Source organism: Heteronotia binoei, chromosome 10 (genome assembly GCF_032191835.1).
Source record: "Heteronotia binoei isolate CCM8104 ecotype False Entrance Well chromosome 10, APGP_CSIRO_Hbin_v1, whole genome shotgun sequence".
NCBI lineage: Eukaryota > Metazoa > Chordata > Lepidosauria > Squamata > Gekkonidae > Heteronotia > Heteronotia binoei.
This window is the reverse complement of record NC_083232.1, coordinates 71,292,935-71,315,752: the sequence shown is the minus strand read 5'-3', so window position 1 is coordinate 71,315,752 and position 22,818 is coordinate 71,292,935. Positions and strand designations below refer to the sequence as shown.

General features: G+C 43.5%; 1 protein-coding gene across 1 annotated transcript; it reads right to left on the bottom strand.

Moving 5' to 3' along the window:
• Positions 1–2,914: 2,914 nt before the first annotated feature.
• On the bottom strand, positions 2,915–22,553 carry LOC132577924 (prostatic acid phosphatase-like). The gene is made up of 10 exons (XM_060247713.1): positions 22,446–22,553; positions 18,436–18,531; positions 17,186–17,272; positions 16,174–16,326; positions 14,699–14,794; positions 10,866–10,970; positions 8,056–8,188; positions 6,511–6,593; positions 5,131–5,230; positions 2,915–3,078 (listed from the first exon to the last, which is right to left on the bottom strand). The coding sequence occupies exons 1-10, from the start codon at positions 22,551–22,553 to the stop codon at positions 2,915–2,917; spliced, it is 1,125 nt and encodes a 374-aa protein (XP_060103696.1).
• Between the last annotated feature and the right edge of the window lie 265 nt (positions 22,554–22,818).

Sequence of the window (22,818 nt, the reverse complement as noted above, 5' to 3'; positions counted from 1 at the left end):
TGCTACATAACCAATGGCAAAATATGGCACATAAGAGTGTGAAGAAAGCAATACTCATTTTCAGTCCTACCCAATCACTGATGTCTTTATTGTATTTGGCTTGACATAATCACAGAATTAAAAAAAAAAACCTTTTTAAAGACGTAAAAAATGCAGTTACAGTAGGAATTGTGATGGTTGGAATCTAGATTGTGACAGTAGGAATCTAGATTGTTTACAATTCCACACCCATTCTGTTCCTTCTTTCTTAGGAATCATTGTATTCTTTTCTCTGTTGTCTGCTTCTGTGATGGCATAGAAGAGCCTGTCAGGAGAATGAAGAATCCATCAGCCAGTTCAGCCCAAATAAAATGGAGAATCCATCATGCCAAATAAAATACTTAGAACTCAAGGTGGTGAGTAGGGGTGTGCAAATCACCCCCCTCAACCTTTTGGGTATTGAACAAGAAAAATACTGATATTTCCCAATATCCCCAAATCCCAATACTGGTCTGGTATTCGGATTTGGGAAATATTTAGGATTCCAGGATTTTTTCAGGTCCAATGGACCTGAGAACAAAAAAACTGGGAGGATCAGCTGGAGCAGGGGGAGCTGAGAGCTCTGTGCTGCTCTGGCTGATCCTGGGCTGCTTCCTCTTTGCAGTTCAGTTTAAACTGACCTGCAAAAAGGAGCAAGCCCCAGCTTAAAGTTCTTTCTGTAGACTCTTCTGGGCAGCCCAATTTTAACTGTGCTATCCAACCGAACCTCCTGTGGGGCGAGTTCTCCCTGAAGCCTCGACTGCTTGGTTTAAACCGGACTATTCAACAAAGCAACCCTCATCCTCCATTTTTTCCAATGGAGGGGAGAAAAGGAACTTAAAGGGATTCTGCCTTTTGCAAGCTGTGAGTGAACTCCAAAGTGGTGAGTTCACCAGAAGGTGTTTAAAGGGACTGCAATCCCTTTAAACATCCTTTACCTTCAGTTATCCAGTGGTCCTAAAAAAATCCTGAATATTTTCATGTTTTTTTGGGGTCAGCCATTTTCAGATAGTCGAATAAATACTAGACTATATATGAGACTGAAAAAAATATCCAAAAAATACTGATAGGGTATTTTTGGCTTTTTCCCCCACTGCTTGGGATAGGCTGAATAGATTGAATGCACACCCCTAGTGGTGAGGCAGGAATGAGAAACACCAGTGCGCTGGTTATCCTTTTTTTCTTCTCTGCCTTTGACCCTATTTACAAAATACCTTTGATGAGAATAATTGTGGAAAGGATTCTGTTACAGATGTCATGGGGCAATCTATAGTGTCCAGGAGAAATGGTCGTGGGAAAAGAAATGTGTGCATGTACTTTGATATGGTAGCACTTCAGCTGTCTAAGGTGTTGTATGAAATATCTTGTTAATTTTCACATGTTCTAAAGCTGCTTGGGTGCCATTTTCAGACACTTAAGTTAAAGAGGTGATCTTGTCTCTTCCCTCAAGTTCCTGCACTGAGCTAGTGGCAAAATACAATTAATTGACAGGGTGGGACACCCATGGATCTTCAGAAAAGAGGAAAATGTCTACTCAGCTGGAAGGGAGGCAAACGGATGAAAAATCCTGCATTTGAGTGAGGGAACGGGGCTAGGTTGCCATAGGGCAGGCCTCAGATTCAGCAGGAGCTCATAGGAGCACAGCTCCTGAACCTTTCTGATGGTTCCCCCTCTTCGTCCCAACCTTGTCAATTGAATAATAGGTGCAGCTGCATAACAATCCCTGGATAAGGAGAGCGGGCAGCCAGCCAGCCACCAGGGGCTTTGCCACGCCCCAGCAGCCCTCATTAGCCCCTGGTAGGCTTCCCAACCCTCCCGCCCTGGCGGGGGACCCCAGGATTTCCACCCTCTTCCCCTGCTCCCCCCAAAAAAACGGAAGCGGGGGGAGGGGGAAATGGCGCCAGGGAGCATGGCGAACCGCCCCATCCCGGAGCAGGCGAGGCCGCCGTGCTGCTGCCGCCCCCTCCCCGCCCACCGCAGCTGCTCCTCTGAGATGGGCCCAGGCTGAGCCCATCTCGGAGGAGCAGCCGAGAGGCGGCAGCAGCGCAGGCAAAACCAGAGAAGGGAAGGGCGGAGGCAGGCCAGGAGCATGGCGAGCCGCGAATCCGGGCCCTTCTAGGACCTGGACTCGCAGCTCACCACGCCCCCGGCCCGCCTCCACCCGCCCCGATTCCACCCCAGAGGCGGAGTGGAGCAGGTGAGGCTGCCGCGCCGCTGCCGCCTCTTCTCCGCTTGCCGTGGCTGCTCCTCCGAGATGGGCTCAGGCTGAGCCCATCTCGGAGGAGCAGCCATGGAGAGCGGAGAAGAGGCGGCAGCTGTGCAGCGGTGTTGCCCGCTCCGAGACGGGACGGCTCGCCACACTCCCTGGTGCCGTTTCCCCCCTCCCCCCTAGCTCCACCCAAGTGTCTCCTGGCTCCACCCCAGTGTCTCCTGGCTCCACCCCCAAAGTCCCCAGATATTTCTGGGGTTGGACTTGGAAACCCTAGCCCCTGGAGAAACCTGAGCCGCTCTTTCTCCACTTTTTATATGATTTTGGGTAGTGGGTGGCTTGCTGGCCTTTTGACCCACACATGGATCTCTAGGCAGCCCAAGCAGGCCTTGCTTGCCCAGGGCTCTCCTTTCTTGCATTAGGTTGCTTTTGGCTGGGGGGGCATATGCTAATGAGTTATGCTTATGAGCTTCACCACCTATTTTTCTATAAAACAACCCCTGCCATAGTGTAATATTGGGATCATTGTTCTGATATTTCTGTAACAACTTTCTGGAACGATAACAATATCTGTGATATTTAACAACAACAATAATGTCCTTTGCTGTTTTTTGGTATGCATTAAAATGATAATTTTGCAAATCCCTATATTATTAAATCTCAATAGTATACGAGTTACCTTTTATCTCACTTCTGACACTGTTTTTCCCAGTCTGCCGTAATGACAGAAGAAACCAGTCGAGTAAACTTTGCTAGTGGACAAGAGAAGGAGCACCCAGGAAGAGTGAGCTGATGAGGAGTCCCAGAAGTATCATTTCGATAATACATCTCAATAGAGTATTGCCTTATTTAGGATTTCAGGAGAAAAAAAGAAGACAAATATTTTCGTCATGCTTTTTCTTTTGCCCAGAGAGTGTACTAGGAGCTTCATTAGAGTTGAGACTAAGGCGTCAATGGGTTTTTACAGAACTGGAATGGCCGCAGGTCGAGGAAGGATAAGTCTAATGCAGTAGTTTGAAGTGACCTGTCAAGATGTAGCAAAGGACTAAGGTGAGCCCAGCATAGGGCCAAAGGCACTAATCCTAGGGAAGTTCTTCAGCATAGCCAAAGCTGGGAGTGTGATCCAGGAGGAGGTGATAATAAATATAGCCAGCCACACCAGGGCCAGAAAAAAGAAACTGGGTCTTGATGGGGAATAGCTACCTAAGTAGGCAACGCAAGCAGCAGTGATAAATATCAGCAGTGATATTTACATGGGTAAATACATTGTGCCATGAAAACAATTATTTTTCAAGAGAAGACATATGCTGTGACCCTGTGCAAATGATGCATAATTAAGCATTTTTGTGGTTCTTGTGAATAATTGATCCTTTTTTCAGCTAGCTATAGAGAAAAAGAGCAAGGTAGTGCTGCTTTGTATACAGAAAGACCGATTTCCCACTCACCTTACGCCACTCTCATGTTCCTCTTCTCAGCGGGGCTTCCTTCTGATTTCACACTATCTGCCCTGGGGCTGCAGCTAGTGTTGGCTTTTTCGCGCCACAAACAGAAACTGGTTTTTAGAGGATTCTGTTTGTGGTGCAAAAAAAGGGAAATCAGTTCAAATGTGCCTTCCTTTATCAGGGATAGTCCACATTTATTCTCCAACAACTTACGGTAAATGAAGCAGCATTTCCACATGTGAATTCACATTCTTGTGTTTCAAACATTTTGAAATCTGGTATTTGAAATGTCAGCTGGTAAGATGCTTTCAAGAAGTCAACATCTTAGGACTTCATGATGAACTTTTAGTTTGCAAGGTTAAATATCATTTTTTCCAATTTCAGTAATTTAGCAGTCTCCCCTTCCCACCCCATGCCATCAAGACTTTGCTATTTACTTAAGATGGCGGTTTCTCATTTTCATCTTTCTCACACCCCTTTTACTTTAGTTTGATCTCTTAGGAACATTGCTGCTGCATGGTGATTTTGTTAATGTGCTAACATTTGGGGGGTTTATGGGTTTTGAAACATGTATGCTACATTTAATATTCACTTTACATTATTATTACTTGATTTTATTCTCTAGTTATGTAATCCTAAACAGAGCAACACAGTTCTAAGTCCCCTGAAGTATCCCTAGAACAAATTTAATTCCACACTAATCCTGGTTCAGCCCTGACCCCAAATTGATATTCTGCGCTTGAATCATGGAATTACAGAAACTAACTCTATGAGTTTATGATTCTATGATTCTAGTGTAGAAAATCAGTTTGGGGACAGGGTTGAACCTGGATTAAAGATCCAATTGGACATCTGGGTCCCACTTTATAAGCCAAAGGGTTAGATCTGTTTGGGTAGCAGAGGCACTTTTCTGCAACAGAGGGAGCCTTCTTGCATGAGGGAAGGCTCTTTCTGCTGGAAGAAAGCATCATTCCTGGTAGGCAGCTGTGTTGGTCTGAAGGAAAAGAACTAAGTTGGGAGTTTAATTGGTCTTAAAGGTGCTACCAGACTCCAACTTCGTTCTATTGCTGGTGGAACAGGCCTACAGTATCCAGCCTAATGTCACCCCTCATTAAAACCTTAGTTATACACCTAAAAATGGTTGGTGTGTGAACCAGTTGTGTGTCTCAGCTACTGTTCTACTGAATATTCTGCCTACTACATGCACATTTTATATATGGGCAGTTTTGTAAAAGAATCCTTGGAATTTTTGAGGGGATGGCACATAATGAATTGGTAGCTGGGTTGCCAAAATAACCTTATATTTGATAAATTGCAGTTACGTCCCACACTTACCCGTTAATACCTGTTTATGTTGTTTTATGTGAATCATGGGATCCCCATGTCTGTTAGCCGCCCTGAGCCCGCCTGGCGGGGAGGGCGGGATATAAAAATAAAATATTATTATTATTATTATTATTATATCTTCATACAATTCTAGAAATTGGCAAGAAGATAAGGGTGGCACTCTTCCATTATAAACATTAAGAGCAATCTGGAAGGCTGCAATTGTGGTTGCATGCTATATAAAATAAAGAACGTACAATTATTTCATTATATAATAAGTCAATGTGGATAAGTGCATTACGACAGGCACTTTATGTGCAGGGGTGTGTGTGTGTGTGTGTGAAGTCTGCAGCAGAAAAGAGCAAGAGTCCAGTAGCTCCTTAAAGACTAGCAACATTTGTGGCAGGGTATGAGCTTTCATGAGTCACTGCTCACTTCTTCAGGTACCAAGTTCCAAGTTTGCTTTTACTTTGATCAGTTGGATTCCCCTCCCCCCCATACTTGGCATTTCAGCTTTTCTGTGGTGGCTCCAGCTAATCAACATAATAAAGTATACAAAATAATGGAGAAGAAAATTGCAATCCTTTTTGCAACACATTTGCAGTCCATACAGTACAGTAAATTAATTCTGCAATGCCATATTCTTTCCTTTTGCAGGAACACGAGGGGCAAAACATAATGAAGAATAAAAGTACAAGACACGCCCCCAATACCCTAGGAAGTTGCACTGTGTATCCACGTAGTTTTCTAGCAGAAGTGACATGCTGTTTTGCCTCCTCTTAAGGATTTTATTTCAAGGCTTGGTCTTGAGAGGCAATAGGGGTGGAGGCGTTTATTTATATCCCATCTTTCCTCATGGTCAAGGCAGTTTTACAATAATAGTTAATTTATTTCAAGTTAAAATAATAAAAAAATAAAATAGCAAACACCAAATCCCAGGTAAGATCTGTGTCAATTTGGTGTTTGTGGGGCTCACGCGCTTGAGCCCCTAGACCCCACAAAGCCTGAAGACAGAAATATGGGTGGATCATGCATTTGGCATATTGGCCTGAGCTGCCCACGTTGTGTCTGAAAGGCTAAAGGGCGCAGACATCTTACACTCGTATTCTTGCTTCCTTTTGCTGACACAAGATTCTTACACCTGTGTTCAGACTATATTTTTGCGGTCCTCAGATAAATCTATTCCTGATGACTGCTGAGCTGGTATTAGTTCCTCTAGACTATGAAAACATGACCTCATGGACAGATGACTTCCTGTTAGGGCTTTTGTCTGTTCGATGCTGTAAACTATTTTTATTTTTGGCTCAACTGATGCAGAGATAAATAAACCCTTGCTCAAAGAAGCAAGGCAGACGCATTCTCCCCTCAACACGTGTTGAGAGTCTTCATTCCTACAGGTGTTCCTCATTATTATGGTGTCACTCACACCTAAAGTGTTACTACTGAGGCATCCAACATGGATCTGTTTCATTCTGATAGCATCAGAAAATTGTTCGAGAAAAACAGAGCACTCACTGCAGAATACATCATCAATTTCCTCTTGTTTTCATGTTTCGCAGCTTCTCTGATGTCTTTCAGAACAGCTTTCACAATGCGACCTGCATAAAAATGGGGAAATGAAATATCACATAATATCCATACTTTTCCTGGAGGCAATAGTGGGAGGCTTTAATAATGGCTGTAAAATGTACTATTTTTAAAAAGCATAATCCTAATTTTGCATTGCATTCTTATGAAAACAATAGCATATGGATAAAATGCAGTACTGCAGTCGGAGCCCTCTGCTCACAACCTTGAGTTTAATCCCTGCGGAAGCTGGTTCAGGTAGCCGGCTGCAGGTTGACTCAGCCTTCCATCCTTCCGAGGTCAGTAAAATGAGTACCCAGTTTGCTGGGGGGACAGTGTAGATGACTGGGGAAGGCAATGGCAAACCTCCCCGTAAAAAGTCTGCCATGAAAACCCCAGAGTCGAAAACGACTGGTGCTTGCACAGGGAACTACCTTTACCTTTTTTTTACCTTTAAGGCCCAATGGAGCCAGGTTATTCCAAACGTTTCTCAACTGTCTCATTCTGGTGAACAGATCCACATCTATTTTTTTATTTGGGGGGGGCACTTGAGGAATAGTTGAAAACCTTTTTACTATTTCTGCAAATTTCAAGCATGATCCAGCCTCCCAATACAGTACCAGCCATTTTGATAGAAATGTTGAAAGTCACTGTATAGTAAACTTCCCCCAAGGTAAGGAGTCTGTGCTGGCATGATGAAAATGTTCAGATTCACAAGCAGTGAATCTACATGAAGCATCCTTCATACAATTACATTTCAAGCAGCCACCCCACTGCTATTGTGTCATGTGTATCAGGCCTACTATACTGCCCAAAACATGAAACAGGTATTTTGAAAACAGGGCTACCAACTTCCAGATGGGACTTGGAGTTCTCCCAGAATTACAACTGATCTTCACACTACATAGATCAATTCCTCTAAAGGAAATGTTTGCAGAGGATGGACTCCAGGCATCAAATCACTACTGAGCTCCCTCCCATCCTCTGTCACTCTCCCGAATCCCCAGAAATTTCCCACACCACAGTTGGCAATCCCAGTTTGTAGTGGGTATTGGATATGGAGCAGATGTCCATCAGTGGCTATTAGCCATAGGGTATAGATGGAACTCTCTGTCTGAGGCAGTGATGCTCTGTATTCTTGGTGTTGTGGGGGGGGGGCAACAGTGGAAGGGCTTCTAGTGTCCTTGCCCCACTGATGGACCTCCTGATGGCACCTGGTTTTTTTGGCCACTGTGTGATACAGAGCATTGGATTGGATGGGCCATTGGCCTGATCCAACATGGCTTCTCTTATGTTCTTATGGGTAACATAATGATATTCTCTGGACTGTTTGTATTTGTGGTGTCATAGAGTGCCAGATGTCTGTACGTGCTGCTCTTGCGAATTGTGGTTTTATCCAGTGTCATATGGTCATGTGAAAAACAGTGTGTAGTGCTATTTCAGTGGAGATCTAGCATACTTAAAGGATACAGGCACTGCCAGTGTGCTGCTTACCTCCTTGTAACAGTGATTTTTCTCTTTTCTTATAAATCCCAAACAGCGACAGTATAGTCAAGTCTGACAATTCTTCCAACTTGGCCAGTACATTAGGGGTGGCCCAGCTTGGGATGGGATAATTATGAGTAATCTGTGGTAAAAATGAGGGGAAAAGTTAGATTTGCTTTTGGTCACCTGGGGTGCAGCCAGACATACCATTAGTGGCGATACAGCTCTGTCTCGCTGACGGATTAAATGTGTTCGTTCAGACATCCACATCTGGCAATCGAGCGTATTCCAGTGTCATCCCGGCTTGCCACGTATCTGTGGCGCATTAATTTGACAGCACATAAAGTCCGGTCCTTTTTCAAAAAAGCTGCACAAGATCGGCTTTTTCTTGTTTGGACAGCTCACACGCGATACTGCCTCTCACCTTTTTTTTTAAAAAAAAAAGCCCCAGCAGACATGCGCATTGCCAGATCATCCCCGGAATCTGAGGTGACGCTTCTGCTTCTCCAATCAACACAGGATCGGAGGGGAGGGGAATGTTATCCCACTATTTAGAACAGGAAAAAGTCTCTTTTTTTCAATGTGGAGGATTTCTGGAAACTCCCCCCCCCCTGAAGTAACGTTTGATTTCCCACCTCCAAACAGTTGGGCGCATGTTCAATGGACCCCCCCTCCCAGAAATCACCACCTGATCACACATGCTCCAAGAAAAGAGCGTGATAATATTGGATGTCTGAACGCTCAACAACAGAATGAGTCGCATTCTTGGATGCTCGTCTGAATGGCCCTGCATCGAATCAATATTCAGCTGTTCAAATTTGAGCACCACACACATGCTTTTAATGTGAGGTGTGACCGCATCCCTGGTGTTCTTTTCCCCCTTTAAAAAAAATAGGGATTTTTCTCTCTGAACTTTAGGTTAACTGATTACTTGACACAGTTCGTTCTTTAAAAAGTGTAATGATCAAGCAATCAATCACCATATTGTTTACATACTCTCCATCTTTGCTTGAGGAAGTGCAGACCAGCATATGTCAACAAAGAAATATTTTATAAACGTTTGGTTTAAAAGAAAACTTTTAACAGGATAATAATAATAATAAAAAAATAAAATATGAAATATATCACATTAAAACATAGCATTTTAAATCTATTTTAGCACCTTGGGCTTCTTTTATGTTAATGTGATGACAGTGTGGTGGTGTGGTTAGAGTTTTGGGGAAGAAAAAATGGAGAAGGGAAGAATGATGTTGTAAGATGCTTTGGGTTCCCGGTGTGGTGGGAAGAAAAGCGGGGTATAAATGTCTAAATAAGAACATAAGAGAAGCCATGTTGGATCAGGCCAATGGCCCATCTAGTCCAACACTCTGTGTCGCGCAGTAGCCAAAACCCCACCAAGTGCCATAAGGAGGTTCACAAGTGCTTTGCCCCTCCACCAAGCACAAAGAATACAGAGCATCACTGCCCCAGACAGTTCCAACAATATGCTGTGGCTAATAGCCACTGATGGACCCCTGCTCCATATTATCCCCTTTTGAAGTTGGCTATGCTTGTAACTGCCACCACCTCCTGTGGCAGTGAATTCCACATGTTAATCGCCCTTCGGGTGAAGAAGTATTTTCTTTTATCCGTTCTAACCCGGCTGCTCAGCAATTTCATTGAATGCCCACGAGTTCTTGTATTGTGAGAAAGGAAGAAAAGCACTTCTTTCTCCACCCCATGCATAAACTTGTAAACCTCTATCATGTCACCCCGCAGTTGACATTTCTCCAAGCTAAAGAGCCCCAAGCGTTTTAACCTTTCTTCACAGGGAAAGTGTTCCAAACCTTTAATCATTCTAGTTGCCCTTTTCTGGACTTTTTCCAATGCTATAATATCCTTTTTGAGGTGTGATGACCAGAATTGTACACAGTATTCCAAATGAGACCGCACCATCAATTTATATAGGGGCATTATGATACTGACTGATTTGTTTTCAATTCCCTTCCTAATAATTCCCAGCATGTGATAGAAGATTCCTGCAGAATGTATTTATGAGTCAAAAAGCCACAGATGCAGGTGTGGGAAAGGGCTGCAGCACATCTCATGCTATTTTTGTAGCATTGGTGGGTGGGCGGGGGGGGGGGTGTCATTATCTCTGTGTTTGAGTAAGTGGCCAGCTCAGGCTGATGCCCCTTCTCTGAATAGATTGAAGAATGAGACACAGGGCATTTTTTGAGCAGGAATGCACAGAAACACGGTTCTGGCTGGCTTGGCATCAGGAGGTGTGGCCTAAAATGCAAATAAGTTCCTGCTGGATATTTTCTATGAAAAAGCCCTCTGCAAAACCAGGGGTGTGTGGCCTAATATACAAATGAATTCCTGCTGGGCTTTTTCTATAAAAAAAAGCCCTGATGTGCATTTCTTCCTAACTGACAACATGAAGTTATGTCTTTAATGCAAGAACCTCTTGGTTATCTACTCACCCAGCCCTTATTGAATTGTGCAGAGGCTGACTTTTGTTGATGGAATGTAAATGTGTTATATGATTAAACTAAGTACTCAAAATAAAGGGAATTAAGGACACAAAAGAAAGGGAATTCAGGACATAAACAATGTAGGTCTATGACACTAAGGGCCCAATTGAGTACTGCCAGCAAGCAGATGAGCACTCAGAATGAGGTGACCCAGATGTTTTTGCAAATGTTGGCACTATGGTATTGAGGTTGTGGGGGCGATAAAGACCCAGCCTAACAGGGCAGATGCATTGGTACAGTTGTTTCGGTTGGTGACTATTGCCTGGGATCAGATATCTGGATGTCTTGCAGTATTTATAATACCTCAATCTTTATATTATCATATACAGTCCATGCATTCAAGTTGGTTAGGTTTTTGAGAGAAGCCACATTATAACCAGTGTTCCTCGCCATGGTGGTTAAAAAATTCTGAAAAACCAAGGGTGAAAGAAGAAATTAAATTATCATCTGATGCCACATCAGTGCATACTCAAACATAGCTTCACTGTTACATGTTATTAATAAATGCTTTAACTTCATGTCTAAAACCAATGTTAACCTTGCTTGAAAAAAATATTGTTAATGTTCCATCATGGTGCTTGAAGTACTCTGCAAGAACTCAGCGAGACTCAGAAAATTCCTAAAATGTGTTAAACTCTTCACAGGCCACTGAAGCCACTGGATACAGAAGGGTGTAACTCTGTTTAGAGGAGCCCCATGGCACAGAGTGGTAAAGCTGCAGTACTGCAGTCCAAGCTCTCTGCTCACAACCTTAGTTTGATCCCAGCGGAAGCTGGGTTCAGGTAGCCGGCTCAAGGTTGTCTCAGCCTTCCATCCTTCTGAGGTCAGTAAAATGAGTACCCAGCTTGCTGAGGGGAAAGTGTAGATGACTGGGGAAGGCAATGGCAAACCAAGTCTGCCGTGAAAACATCGTGATGTGACATCACCCCAGAGCTGGAAATGACTGGTGCTTGCACAGGGGGATTACCTTTACCTATTTTCTTTTAAACTCTGTTTAGGATTGCCCTAGCAGTAACTCACTGTACCTTAATTCTGCTTGGCTCTTTAAATGCTTTGGTATTCAAGGAGGAACTATTTTCTATATATTAGATCTTCCACTTCCGTCCTTTGTGGAAGAATGTTGACTTCTGTTGGTGCACTTGTTGCCTTTGACCTTCCTTTGACTAGCCAAGGTTTCCCAAACTCCCCCCCTCCCCGTGGCCCGGTTATTTTTACACTTCTCCTTCGTGGCTCACTAAAATTTGGGGGTGGAGCCAGGAGATTTTGGGGGTGGAGCCGGGAGACAGGAAATGATGTACAAACAAACCTACAACTCTTGCAATATATTTTTTTAGGAAAAGTAGGAGATGGTGGAAGTTTGCAATGCAATTTTAAAAATAAAAAATCAAGAAAAAGCACAAGGATCACACAGCAAAAAACTTAAAATATAAAATGCTCTCATCCTGGGAAAACATGAAATGACAGCCTGGGAAAACATGAAATAGAAGGCATTTCAAGCTTCTCCCCCCCACCCCAGGTCTACTCAGATTAGCAATGGCAAGGAAGGAAGGAAGGAAGGAAGGAAGGAAGGAAGGAAGGAAGGAAGGAAGGAAGGAAGGAAGGAAGGAAGGAAGGAAGGAAGGAAGGAAGGAAGGAAGGAAGGAAGGAAGGAGAAAGGTAGGGGAAAAGTCTGACAGAAAGAGAGACAGAGAGAGGAGAAAGAAAGAAAGAAAGAAAGAAAGAAAGAAAGAAAGAAAGAAAGAAAGAAAGAAAGAAAGAAAGAAAGAAAGAAAGAAAGAAAGAAAGAAAGAAACCTGAAATGGCAGTGCTGGGAAAACATGAAATGGCAGGGCATCTCCCCACCACCAGGTCTACTTAGATTAGCAATGGGAAGGAAGGAGAAAAGACTGACAGAAAGAGAGAGAGAGGGGAGAAGGCAGGGGGAAAGACTGACTGACAGAAAGAGAGAGAGAGAGAGAGAAGATGGGAAAAGATTGACTGACAAAGAAAGAAAGAAAGAAAGGGAGGGAGGGGGAGAGAGTGGGAAACAAATAGAGGAAAAAAAGAAAGAGAAAGGAAATATGAAGGAAGGAAAGGGGAAGGAAGGATTGAAAGAAAGGAGGGACAAAAGGAAGAAAAAAGAAAGGAAAAGAAAAGAAAAACAGGAAAAAAAAGGGATGGGAGCAACTCTTAGAAATGCTGACTCTCGCTGCGCAAGTGCCTCCTTCTCCCTACCTTCCCCACCGCTGGTATATTTCCGGCTTTGTAAAGCTCCCTCTCCCCACCTCCTCTGAGGAAAACGGAGCTGAAATAATTCAGCGCTGAGGCATGCCACCGGCATTTCGAAGGGACTGCACCTGGAAAGGGTGCATGGCTGATCCCTTCTTCACTGAAGTGGGGGGGAGGGATCAGCCATGCGCCCCTTCCAGGAGCGGTCCCTTCAAAATGCCGGCGGCATGCCTCAGCACTGAATTATTTCAGCTCCATTTTCCTCGCTGAGGAGATGGTCGGCAGGAGGGGGGGAGCTTTACAAAGCTGGAAATTTACTAGCAGTGGGGAAGGAAGGGAGGGAGGAGGAGGCAGGGTGCTATGCCACGGGGGGGAGGCGAGGGGGGGCACAATGGGCAGTGACCAGGGGACGGGAGGCCCCGAGGCCCGGCATTAAGCCCTGGGTGCCCTGGTGTCGGGTCCTGACCCTGCAATTGGGAAATGTTGGACTAGACCATGGGTCTGTAATTAGTGTTGCTAACCCCCAAGTAGGGACTGGAGTCCTCCTGGAATTACAACTGATCCCCAGCTTATAGAAATCAGTTCCCCTGGAGAAAAATGGCAGCTTTGAAGACTGGAGTCTATTAGGGATGGACATGAACTAAAGTTCATGATTAATTTTGGCCAGTTCACACTTCACAAATTCCTGACAGGTCAACCGGCATTAACTTTAATGAACTTTGAAGCTGTTCATGGAGGTCTGTTGCAGTTTGTGAATGGATACCTTTCCAGACAGACTGTCTCTATTCAGTCAATATGTTCACCAAACTTCAAACCAAAGGGGGCAGGGGTAGAAGGCAATAGCACCCCACATCACCAGAATATTGTCCTGACACATAGCAACTAGCACTATACAAAAGAAGATTCTAGGAGAAAGAGTAGATATTAGGGCTAGGTGTTAGAGGTGGTGTCTAAAGTGGAGGGGTGGAGTAAGAGGAGACCAGTGTGGTGTAGTGGTTAGAGTGTCAAATTAGGATCTGAGATCCCAGTTTCAAATCTCCATTCTGTCATGGAAGTTCACTGGGTGACCTTTGGCCAGTCACATGCTCTTAGCCTAACCGACATCATAGCATTGTTGTGAGGATTAGATGGAGGAGAGTGAAATGATGTAAGCCACGTTGAGCCACCATTGGGAAGATAGGTGGGGTATGACTGAGGTTAATAACAATAAGGGAAATAAAGGCAAGACCAAGAAAATAGAAAAGTGAAGGGGGGGAACAGTACTGTCCTCTCATCTGTTGCATTACAGGGATCAGGAAACAGGAGTAATGGTGGACAGAAGGCACAAATAAAGGAAACAGTTTCTTGACCTTCTTAAAACACAAAGCAAGAAAGGAATTTCTCCAAGTTCTTTTTAAAGGCAAAGAGAAGCAAACAAATAGGAGTCATACTGAACACTACCAAAAAAAAAATCATTCTACACTAACACCCTTTGTCTTGCCTTGAGTGGTGCGAAAGCAGAGCAAATGAATTGGATTGACACTGAAGAATTCAGCCAAAATTATAATGATTCTACACAAATGTCCTTTGTCTTTCCTCCAGAATAATTGTCTTACATTAAATTGCTCCAGGGAAGGAGCAAAGGCCTGCCTTGAGTGGGGCAAAGGCCTTAGTGGCCCAGAAATACTCGCTGGACCTTATGTTGCTTGCCTGGAGGTTATAACACCAATCTATTTACTCTGGTGCTCTTCTCTGACTTTGGGAACGGAGCTCGGAGCTAAATTCTCACGGAACTAGGACAAATAGTGTACATTAAGAGGAATGCCAAGCTTGAACAATTGCTGAAATATGTACAAAACATTAAAATAAAATTAATAATAAGAATAGCAGGTTTCAGTAACAGAGAAATACTTTTAACTGAGTCATGCATATAATGTTATTCTTTTTACCATGTAAGGTTGCATCACTTTCTGAAATACGTTTGATTTTGTGGTTTCATTCTGAATTCTGTCATATCGTGGACAGCCAGGAATAAAAGTATGTAGCTGTAGGGGGGCAGAATTAAAATTATAATCAATTCCAACCTGATAGGATTCCATCTGCCTCTCTGACAATACACACTAATGAAACAGGCAAATCTGAGAACTGACTCAAAATTGAAAAACCACTCCCCATCACCAGGACTTTTCCTGGAATGTTTCTGAAATATTTTAATAATAAAACTGAGCATGCACAGCATGCCTCCCTCTAATCACCAAAGAATTACTATACCAGTCGTGATGAGATGTGTCTGAGTCAGAAGCAGGGAATGGCAGGGGAAATCTTAGGGCAAGCCTCTTTGGCAAAGAGGGGCCATACCAGTGTGCTGTAACAGTCCAGAAGTTGGGAAGAAAGGGTGGATTGCTTCTCATACTTTTCTCTAGTAGGACAAAAATGTGGCATAAGAAGAAGAGTTGGTTTTTATACCCTGCTTTTCATTACCCAAAAGAGTCTCAGAGTGGCTTACAATTGCCTTCCCTTCTTCTTCCCAGAGACACCCTGTGAGGTAGGTGAGGCAGAGAGAGTTCTAAGAGAGCTCTGAGTGAGCTGTGACTGAATCAAGATCACCCAGCAAGTGCATGTAGAGAAGTGGGGCATCAAATCCAGTTCTCCAGATTAGAGTCCACTGCTCTTAACCACTACACCACACTGGCTCAGACATAGGGGAAGGGATGAGTAACTATCGGGGATCCAGGAGGCTCCAGTCCAGATTATAAATCCGCTACCATGATATAGGTCTCATAAACTAATATGTCTGATAAAATTACATTATGCCTTTTCAGGTAAAATAGCTACATTTTCTTTCACAGCTCTTGAGATTTTTTAATAGGATGGTATTGTATGTATGTGTATGGAAAGGCATCCTGTGTTACACATTTGTACTGGTCCAGGAAAATGACAGTTGGCCCTGCTAATGAGTGCCTCTGTATCCCATGACCTCCCCCTCAGTCAAGCCTCAGCCAACTTATGGGGAGCCCGAGGGCTTTTTTTCTAGAAAAAGCCCAGCAGGAACTCATTTGTGTATTAGGCCACACCCCCTGACATCACCATTGCTTCACACAGAGCTGTCTTCTAGAAAAAGTCCAGCAGGAACTCATTTGCTTATTAGACCACACCCTCTGATGCCAAGCCACCTGGAACTGTGCTCCTGTGCATTCCTGCTCAAAAAAAAAATCCCTGGTGAGCCCGTAGGGTTTTTGAAGCAAGAGATGTTTGGAGGTGGTTTGCCATTACCTGTCTCTATGTCACAACCCTGGTATTCCATGGAGGTCTTCCATCCAAATACTAGCCAAGGTAAACCTTACATAGCTTCATGATATCTGATGAGAGCCAGCTAGATTGGTCAAGGTATTCTATGACATCACAGACTTCAAAAAGTACTTACATAATCTAGAGACTGTGCCAGTGTGTGCACTGGGATGGGCTGCCAAAGGATTCTGGGGTTCCAGATCTGGCCACCAGTGGGGGGATAGAGACCTGCAAGGGTTGCTTGGGCACTCATGATGGTTCGGTCATAGTCAGTGCTGAGGACACAAATCTAACAGTAAAGTGGTGATGAAAAGTGTTGGTGGTTAATATTCAGCCAGAGAAGAACACTGCTAAATTTAAGCAGTCACATTTTTATCCCATCCTTCCCCCAAAAAAGCATCAAAATGCTTTCTTCTCTTCTTCCTCACAATAATTATGTGGGGTCAGTTTGGCTTAGGGAGAGTGACTGGTTCAAGATCTCACAGAAAGCTTCATGGCTAAGTGGGATTTGAATCAAGGTCTAATCACTCTATTACACTGCACTGGCTGTCCAGACCTAATCACTCTATTACACTGCACTGGCTGTTCATACAAGTGCCTGCATCTTTAGTCAAAAAATGAAATTACAGGCCAGGTTTCCCCCAATCTTGTTGAGCCAGTGGGCACCTCGGGAATTTTAAGAACAGTTTGTGGTTGCCATCACCATAAAATGGATACCACATATGAAGAGAAGGATGTACATCCAACCACAATATACCTGCCAGAGAATAATTTATTTTCAGTTTTCATGCCCAGTTTCATCTAAATGAACTGAAATCATACATAACATGTATTGGCTATTGAGTAATTTCAGAGAAAGGAATCTCGAACTGTACAGGAGCATCCAAATTTAGAGTTAGATAAGAGATAAATCATCAGAGCATCAAAACTAACCATTTAGAGCAAGGCAATTATACAGTCCCTCCCATACAATGCAAACAGCGAAAGAACTTTTTCAAAAATATGGGATTTTCAATACTTTCTGAGAATTTGATTTTTCTCTGGGATTTAATGGTTTTTATTTAAATGATGTATTCTGGGCTTAAGGACAGGATAAAATATTAAATAAAACAATAAAATATATGACAATATCTGTATGTAATACTTGCCTCTTCTCGCTTGTATTGAATGCTCAGGACGTTTGCATATCTGTCCCGCAAGTATTGTCCCAACTCATACTGCTGCTGTATTCCAAGCTATGTGGGTAAACACTGATATGAATGAACAGGAAGTGAGTTTTGGAGTCCAAATAGCATTCCCTTTCAAGGGACTTTAAAGAGCAGTTTGCCTCTTTCTGTCAGCAAGGTCATGGAAGTTCTCCACCCTTGGTACTCCTATCTTGTTTTGCCAAGCATCTCACCAGCTGCATTATCTCCCTCTGTATTGCACTCTTACCTCCATGAATACTCCTTCAGCCTTTCAACCTTGCCCTCCCTCTTGAGTCCTGCCACAAAGTAATTTCCACCTGGGTGGGTTATTAAAGGGTGCCTCTGGGGCAGGGAAATCTCTGAAGGGACTATCAGGAGTGGCCTCAGGCCCAGGGGGACCTGGCTGCTTCTGCCAGCCCTGTAAAAGTTGTCATGTGGCCTATGTTGTCTCTCTAGGCCTCAATCAGTGAGCTGTCAGGTTCACAGAAGGAAAATCAGCGCTCTGGGATCTCAGCCAGAACCATAATAAACTTGTCTTGGTCAAGAGAATTACTTTCTAAATCTTCTCAAGTGTAAATAAAACAAAACACTAGACATTGTCCTTTATCCTCCTCTGGAAAGGAAGCAATTGAAGGAAAAATAAAAATACCAAGGCTACAAGATTCTGCAACATGGACTCATTAGCCAAGTTCAGACTTGTTTAGCTGTCTTTCAGTACATGAAATGATAGCTTTCATGAGGGGAGGAGAGGGGAGAAAGCTATTCCTGAGCAAGTATAGTACTGCTGTCTGATTAAGGAAAGAGACGGTAGCTTAATGACAGAGAACATGCCTTGCATAAAGAAAGTTCCAGGCTAAATCTGAAGGATCTTCTGTTGGAAGGCCTCAAATAGCAAATATTGGAAGATCTTTCTTTGCCTGCGACATTGGAGAGCTGCAAGTTGGCTAAGATTGACCAGTATAATCTAAAGAATCTTCATGTTTCAGGTCTTTACTAACATCCAGGGCACTCTGCAAGTACATATGACAGCGAGAACTTGACCCTCCTGTATTAATAAACAGAAGGAATCACTGCTGATCTCAACAAGTCCAAGATCATTTCCTAATAATTTGGTTTATACATTACTGCTATAATATTAAGTTGCCAAGAGAGAGCTATTCATCAGATACTTCCATAAATTTTATCTGCCCAATGATTGTGTTGTCACAAACCTTAGTAAGTTGTCCATAGCCCTGCGGCCAGTCATTTTCTCGATATAACTCTGTTGGATAACTTCGAAATGGAGTCCGGTCTCCATGTCGGAAAATCTGTAAAATGATACACAGACTTTATTACTTCAGTTTTTTAATCCTTCAGCACACTATCCTGTACTGATTCCCAGAGGCATATTTGTTGAATCCATCTAAATCACCTTCTCCGCAGGTAATGAACACTCATAGGCCATTTGTTTGTATATTCCATGTGATGTGTCACTTGTTAAAATTGCTTCCCATATACTAAACACTGAGACTTATTTCACACTCACCTTACGCCACTCTCACATCCATCTTCTCAACGTGGCGTCCTCCTGATTTCTCACTATTTGCATCAGGGCAAACATTGCAGTTTTTGCGCAGCAAGCAGAAACTGGTTTTTAGCGGTTTCCGTTTGCTGTATGAAAACCGCGATGTTTGCTGCAGCCCTGGCGCAAATCAGGAGGACGCCAAGCTGAGAAGACGGACGTGAGACCAGCGTTAGAGTGAGTGCGAAATCGGTCTGAATGTATTTTTCAGTTGCATCTGATGCTAGTTCTATTATGGGTATGAAATGTCTTTTTTTCCATTTGTATTTCTATAGATGTACTGTGCATGTGGGAGGACACCATTGCGCACATTACAATAAAGGTCCACAGTTAAGATGTGAACTATATAACAAATGAAACTATTGCACCTAATTGGGCTTCTGACCTGGATGGTCAGCCCTGATCTAGTCAGATCTCATAAGCTAAGCAGGCTCAGCCCTAGTTAGTATTTGGATGGGAGACCACCAAAGAAGTCCAGGGGCACTACACAGAGGTAGGCAATGCCAAACCACCTTTGAATGTCACTAGCCTTGAAAAAAACCCATGGGGTTGCCATAAGTTGGCTGCAACTTGAAGGCACTTCCCACCGCTATCTGACTGGCACATTTAAATTATACTGTAAAGGTAAGGGTAAGCCAAGGGTTCCCACTGTGGTACCTATGGGTGTCATAGCACCAGCTAATTCCTTATCTGGAACCTGCCAAGTGTTACTACAAAGTGATTGGGGCCTGGTGGACCTTTTGATTACCAAGGCTTCTGATTGGTTATTGGAGATATGACTGGCTAGTCAGATTAGGGTTCTCATTCCCCTGCCCCTGGTGGGTTTCCCCCTGATTTTGGGGCCTCCAGATCACTGGCATGGAGACGGCCGGTGAGAGGAGCCCTGCCCCCATAAAGCTCTACCATCGCCTAACATACCCAGTGTGTTGACATCACCCGGAAGTGATGTCCTCACACTGAGCACATCATGGAGGCAATGCTCTAGCATTTGGATAAAAACCTCTATGGTGCCATAGAGTTTTTATCCAAATGCTAGAGCATCCCCCGTGTGATGTGCCGAGCATGATGATGTCACTTCTGGGTGACATCATCATGCCATGCCATGATCATGCCACACAGAAATGGTGACCAGGGAGGACCTGGCAAACTTGTGCAGATTAAAAACAAAACCATTGCTTCACTGCATGATGAGAGATAAGCTGTGCACAAACAAGAAATTATTCTTAAATGATATGTTTGCTTTAAAAGAACATAAGAGAAGCCATGTTGGATCTGGCCAATGGCCCATCCAGTCCAACACTCTGTGTCACACAGTGGCCAAAAAAATGTATATTATATATATACACACATACACACACACTGTGGCTAATAGCCACTGATGGACCTTTGCTCCATATTTTTATCTAACCCCCTCTTGAAGGTGGCTATGCTTGTGGCCGCCACCACCTCCTGTGGCAGTGAATTTCACATGTTAATCAACCTTTGTGTGAAGAAGCACTTCCTTTTTCCATTTTAACCTGTCTGCTCAGCAATTTCATCAAATGCCCACAAGTTCTTGTATTGTGAGAAAGGGTGAAAAGTACTTCTTTCTCTACTTTCTCCATCCCATGCATTGTCTTGTAAACCTCTATCATGTCACCCCGCAGTCGACGTTTCTCCAAGTTAAAAAGCCCCAAGCATTTCAACCTTTCTTCATAGGGAAAGTGTTCCAGCCCTTTAATTATTCTAGTTGCCCTTCTCTGGACTTTCTCCAATGCTATAATATCCTTTTTGAGGTGCGGCGACCAGAACTGCACACAGTACTCCAAATGAGACCGCACCATCGATTTATACAGGGGCATTATGATACTGGCTGATTTGTTTTCAATTCCCTTCCTAATAATTTCCAGCATGGTGTTGGCCTTTTTTATTGCAAATGCACACTGTCTTGATATTTTCAGTGAGTTATCTACCATGACCCCAAGATCTCTCTCTTGGTCAGTCTCTGCCAGTTCACACCCCATCAACTTGTATTTGTAGCTGGGATTCTTGGCCTCAATGTGCGTTACTTTGCACTTGGCCACATTGAACCACATCTGCCACGTTGACGCCCACTCACTCAGCCTCAATAGATCCCTTTGGAGTTCCTCACAATCCTCTCTGGTTCTCACCACCCTGAACAATTTAGTGTCATCCGCAAACTTGGCCACTTCACTGCTCACCCCCAACTCTAAATCATTTATGAACAAGTTAAAGAGCATGGGACCCAGTAATGAGCCCTGCGGCACCCCACTGCTTACCGTCCTCCACTGCGAAGACTGCCCATTTATACTCACTCTCTGCTTCCTATTACTCAGCCAGTTTTTGATCCACAAGAGGACCTGTCCTTTTACTCCATGACTCTCAAGCTTTCTAAGGAGCCTTTGATGAGGAACTTTATCAAAAGCTTTCTGGAAGTCAAGGTAAACAACATCTATCGGGTCTCCTTTGTCCACATTTTTGTTCACCCCCTCAAAGAAATGTAACAGGTTAGTGAGGCAAGATCTTCCCCTACAGAACCCATGCTGAGTCTTCCTCAATAACCCGTGTTCATCAATGTGTCTACTCATTCTGTCCTTGATAATGGTTTCTACCAACTTTCCTGGTATTGAAGTCAGATTGACTGGCCTGTAATTTCCTGGATCTCCTCTGGAACCCTTTTTAAAGATGGGGGTGACATTTGCTACCTTCCAGTCCTCAGGAACGGAGGCAGATTTCAATGAAAGATTACAGATTTTTGTCAGAAGATCCACAAGTTCAACTTTGAGTTCTTTCAGAACTCTCGGATGTATGCCATCCAGACCCGGTGACTTATTAGTTTTTAATTCGTCTATCAGTTGTAGGACCTCCTCTTTTGTGACCTCAATCTGACTCAGGTCTTTCAACACCCCTTCCAAAATTAGTGGTTCTGGGGCAGGCAAAAAGTTCTCATCTTCCACAGTGAAGATGGAGGCAAAAAATGCATTCAGCTTCTCAGCCATTTCCCTATCTTCCTTCAGTAATCCTTTTACCCCATGGTCATCCAATGGCCCCACTGCCTCCCTGGCTGGTTCCTTTTAAAAGGCTTCCTTTTAAGCAGGGTTTGTGCTTAAATGAAATGTTCAAGCATTACTATTAGTCAGGGCTTTTCTTGCAGAAAAAGCTCAGCGGGAACTCATTTGCATATTAGGCCACACCCCTGTTATCACCATTGTTCCACATGTGGCTGTTTTGTAGGGAAAGCCCAGCTGGAACTTATTTGCATATTAGGCCACACCCCTGATGCCAAGCCAGCCATAACTGCATTCCTGTGTGTTCCTGCTCAAAAAAAGCCCTGCTACAAGATGGTCACCCCTACCCTCATAAATTACCCTCCAAGTCTAAGCCAGTGGCACATTAAAGAACATTACCCAATAATTCATCAACAGTAGGTAACAACCCCAACCAGAATAAGGTGTAACCTATCAAGCTGAATACAGCTCACCAATCAGCTCAGTTATTCTCTTCTGCTGTTTGCCTAGGGATGAAAAGAAAAGGGTAAGGCTGAGCAGCCTCTGGCAGGCCACTGTACATGCTTAGTGGCCTGTGTATTGATTGATGGGTCAGAAGTCCTGTAGTCCTGCAAGAATAAACCGTTATTAGAATAAGCATTTTTGTACTTACTATAACTGCAGCCTTCAGGTTTTTTTGTGCAACACTCTGGGGAAAGATAGCACTGAGGAGGCTGAGAATGGAGAAGCCAAAGCTCTTTGGATTGTGAGCTAGATGCATCATTTGCCTTTATGCAGAAATACCAAAAAATGCTGTCCTTTAGCCGTCCCTCAAGTTTTAATAGGTTTTGGACCCAGCTTGTTTTAAAAGGAAAAAGAGTGGGCGGATATTCTGGACACAAGCATGTGAGGAATGTGTATTCTTAATTATTTTCCAAAGGATTTGAAAGTTCCTTTTAATAAACTGAACAGCTACAGCATGAATGATGAGTAAATAATTAGAACTGCAAAGCACATGAACTACGCATATAAGAAGATGCAATTGC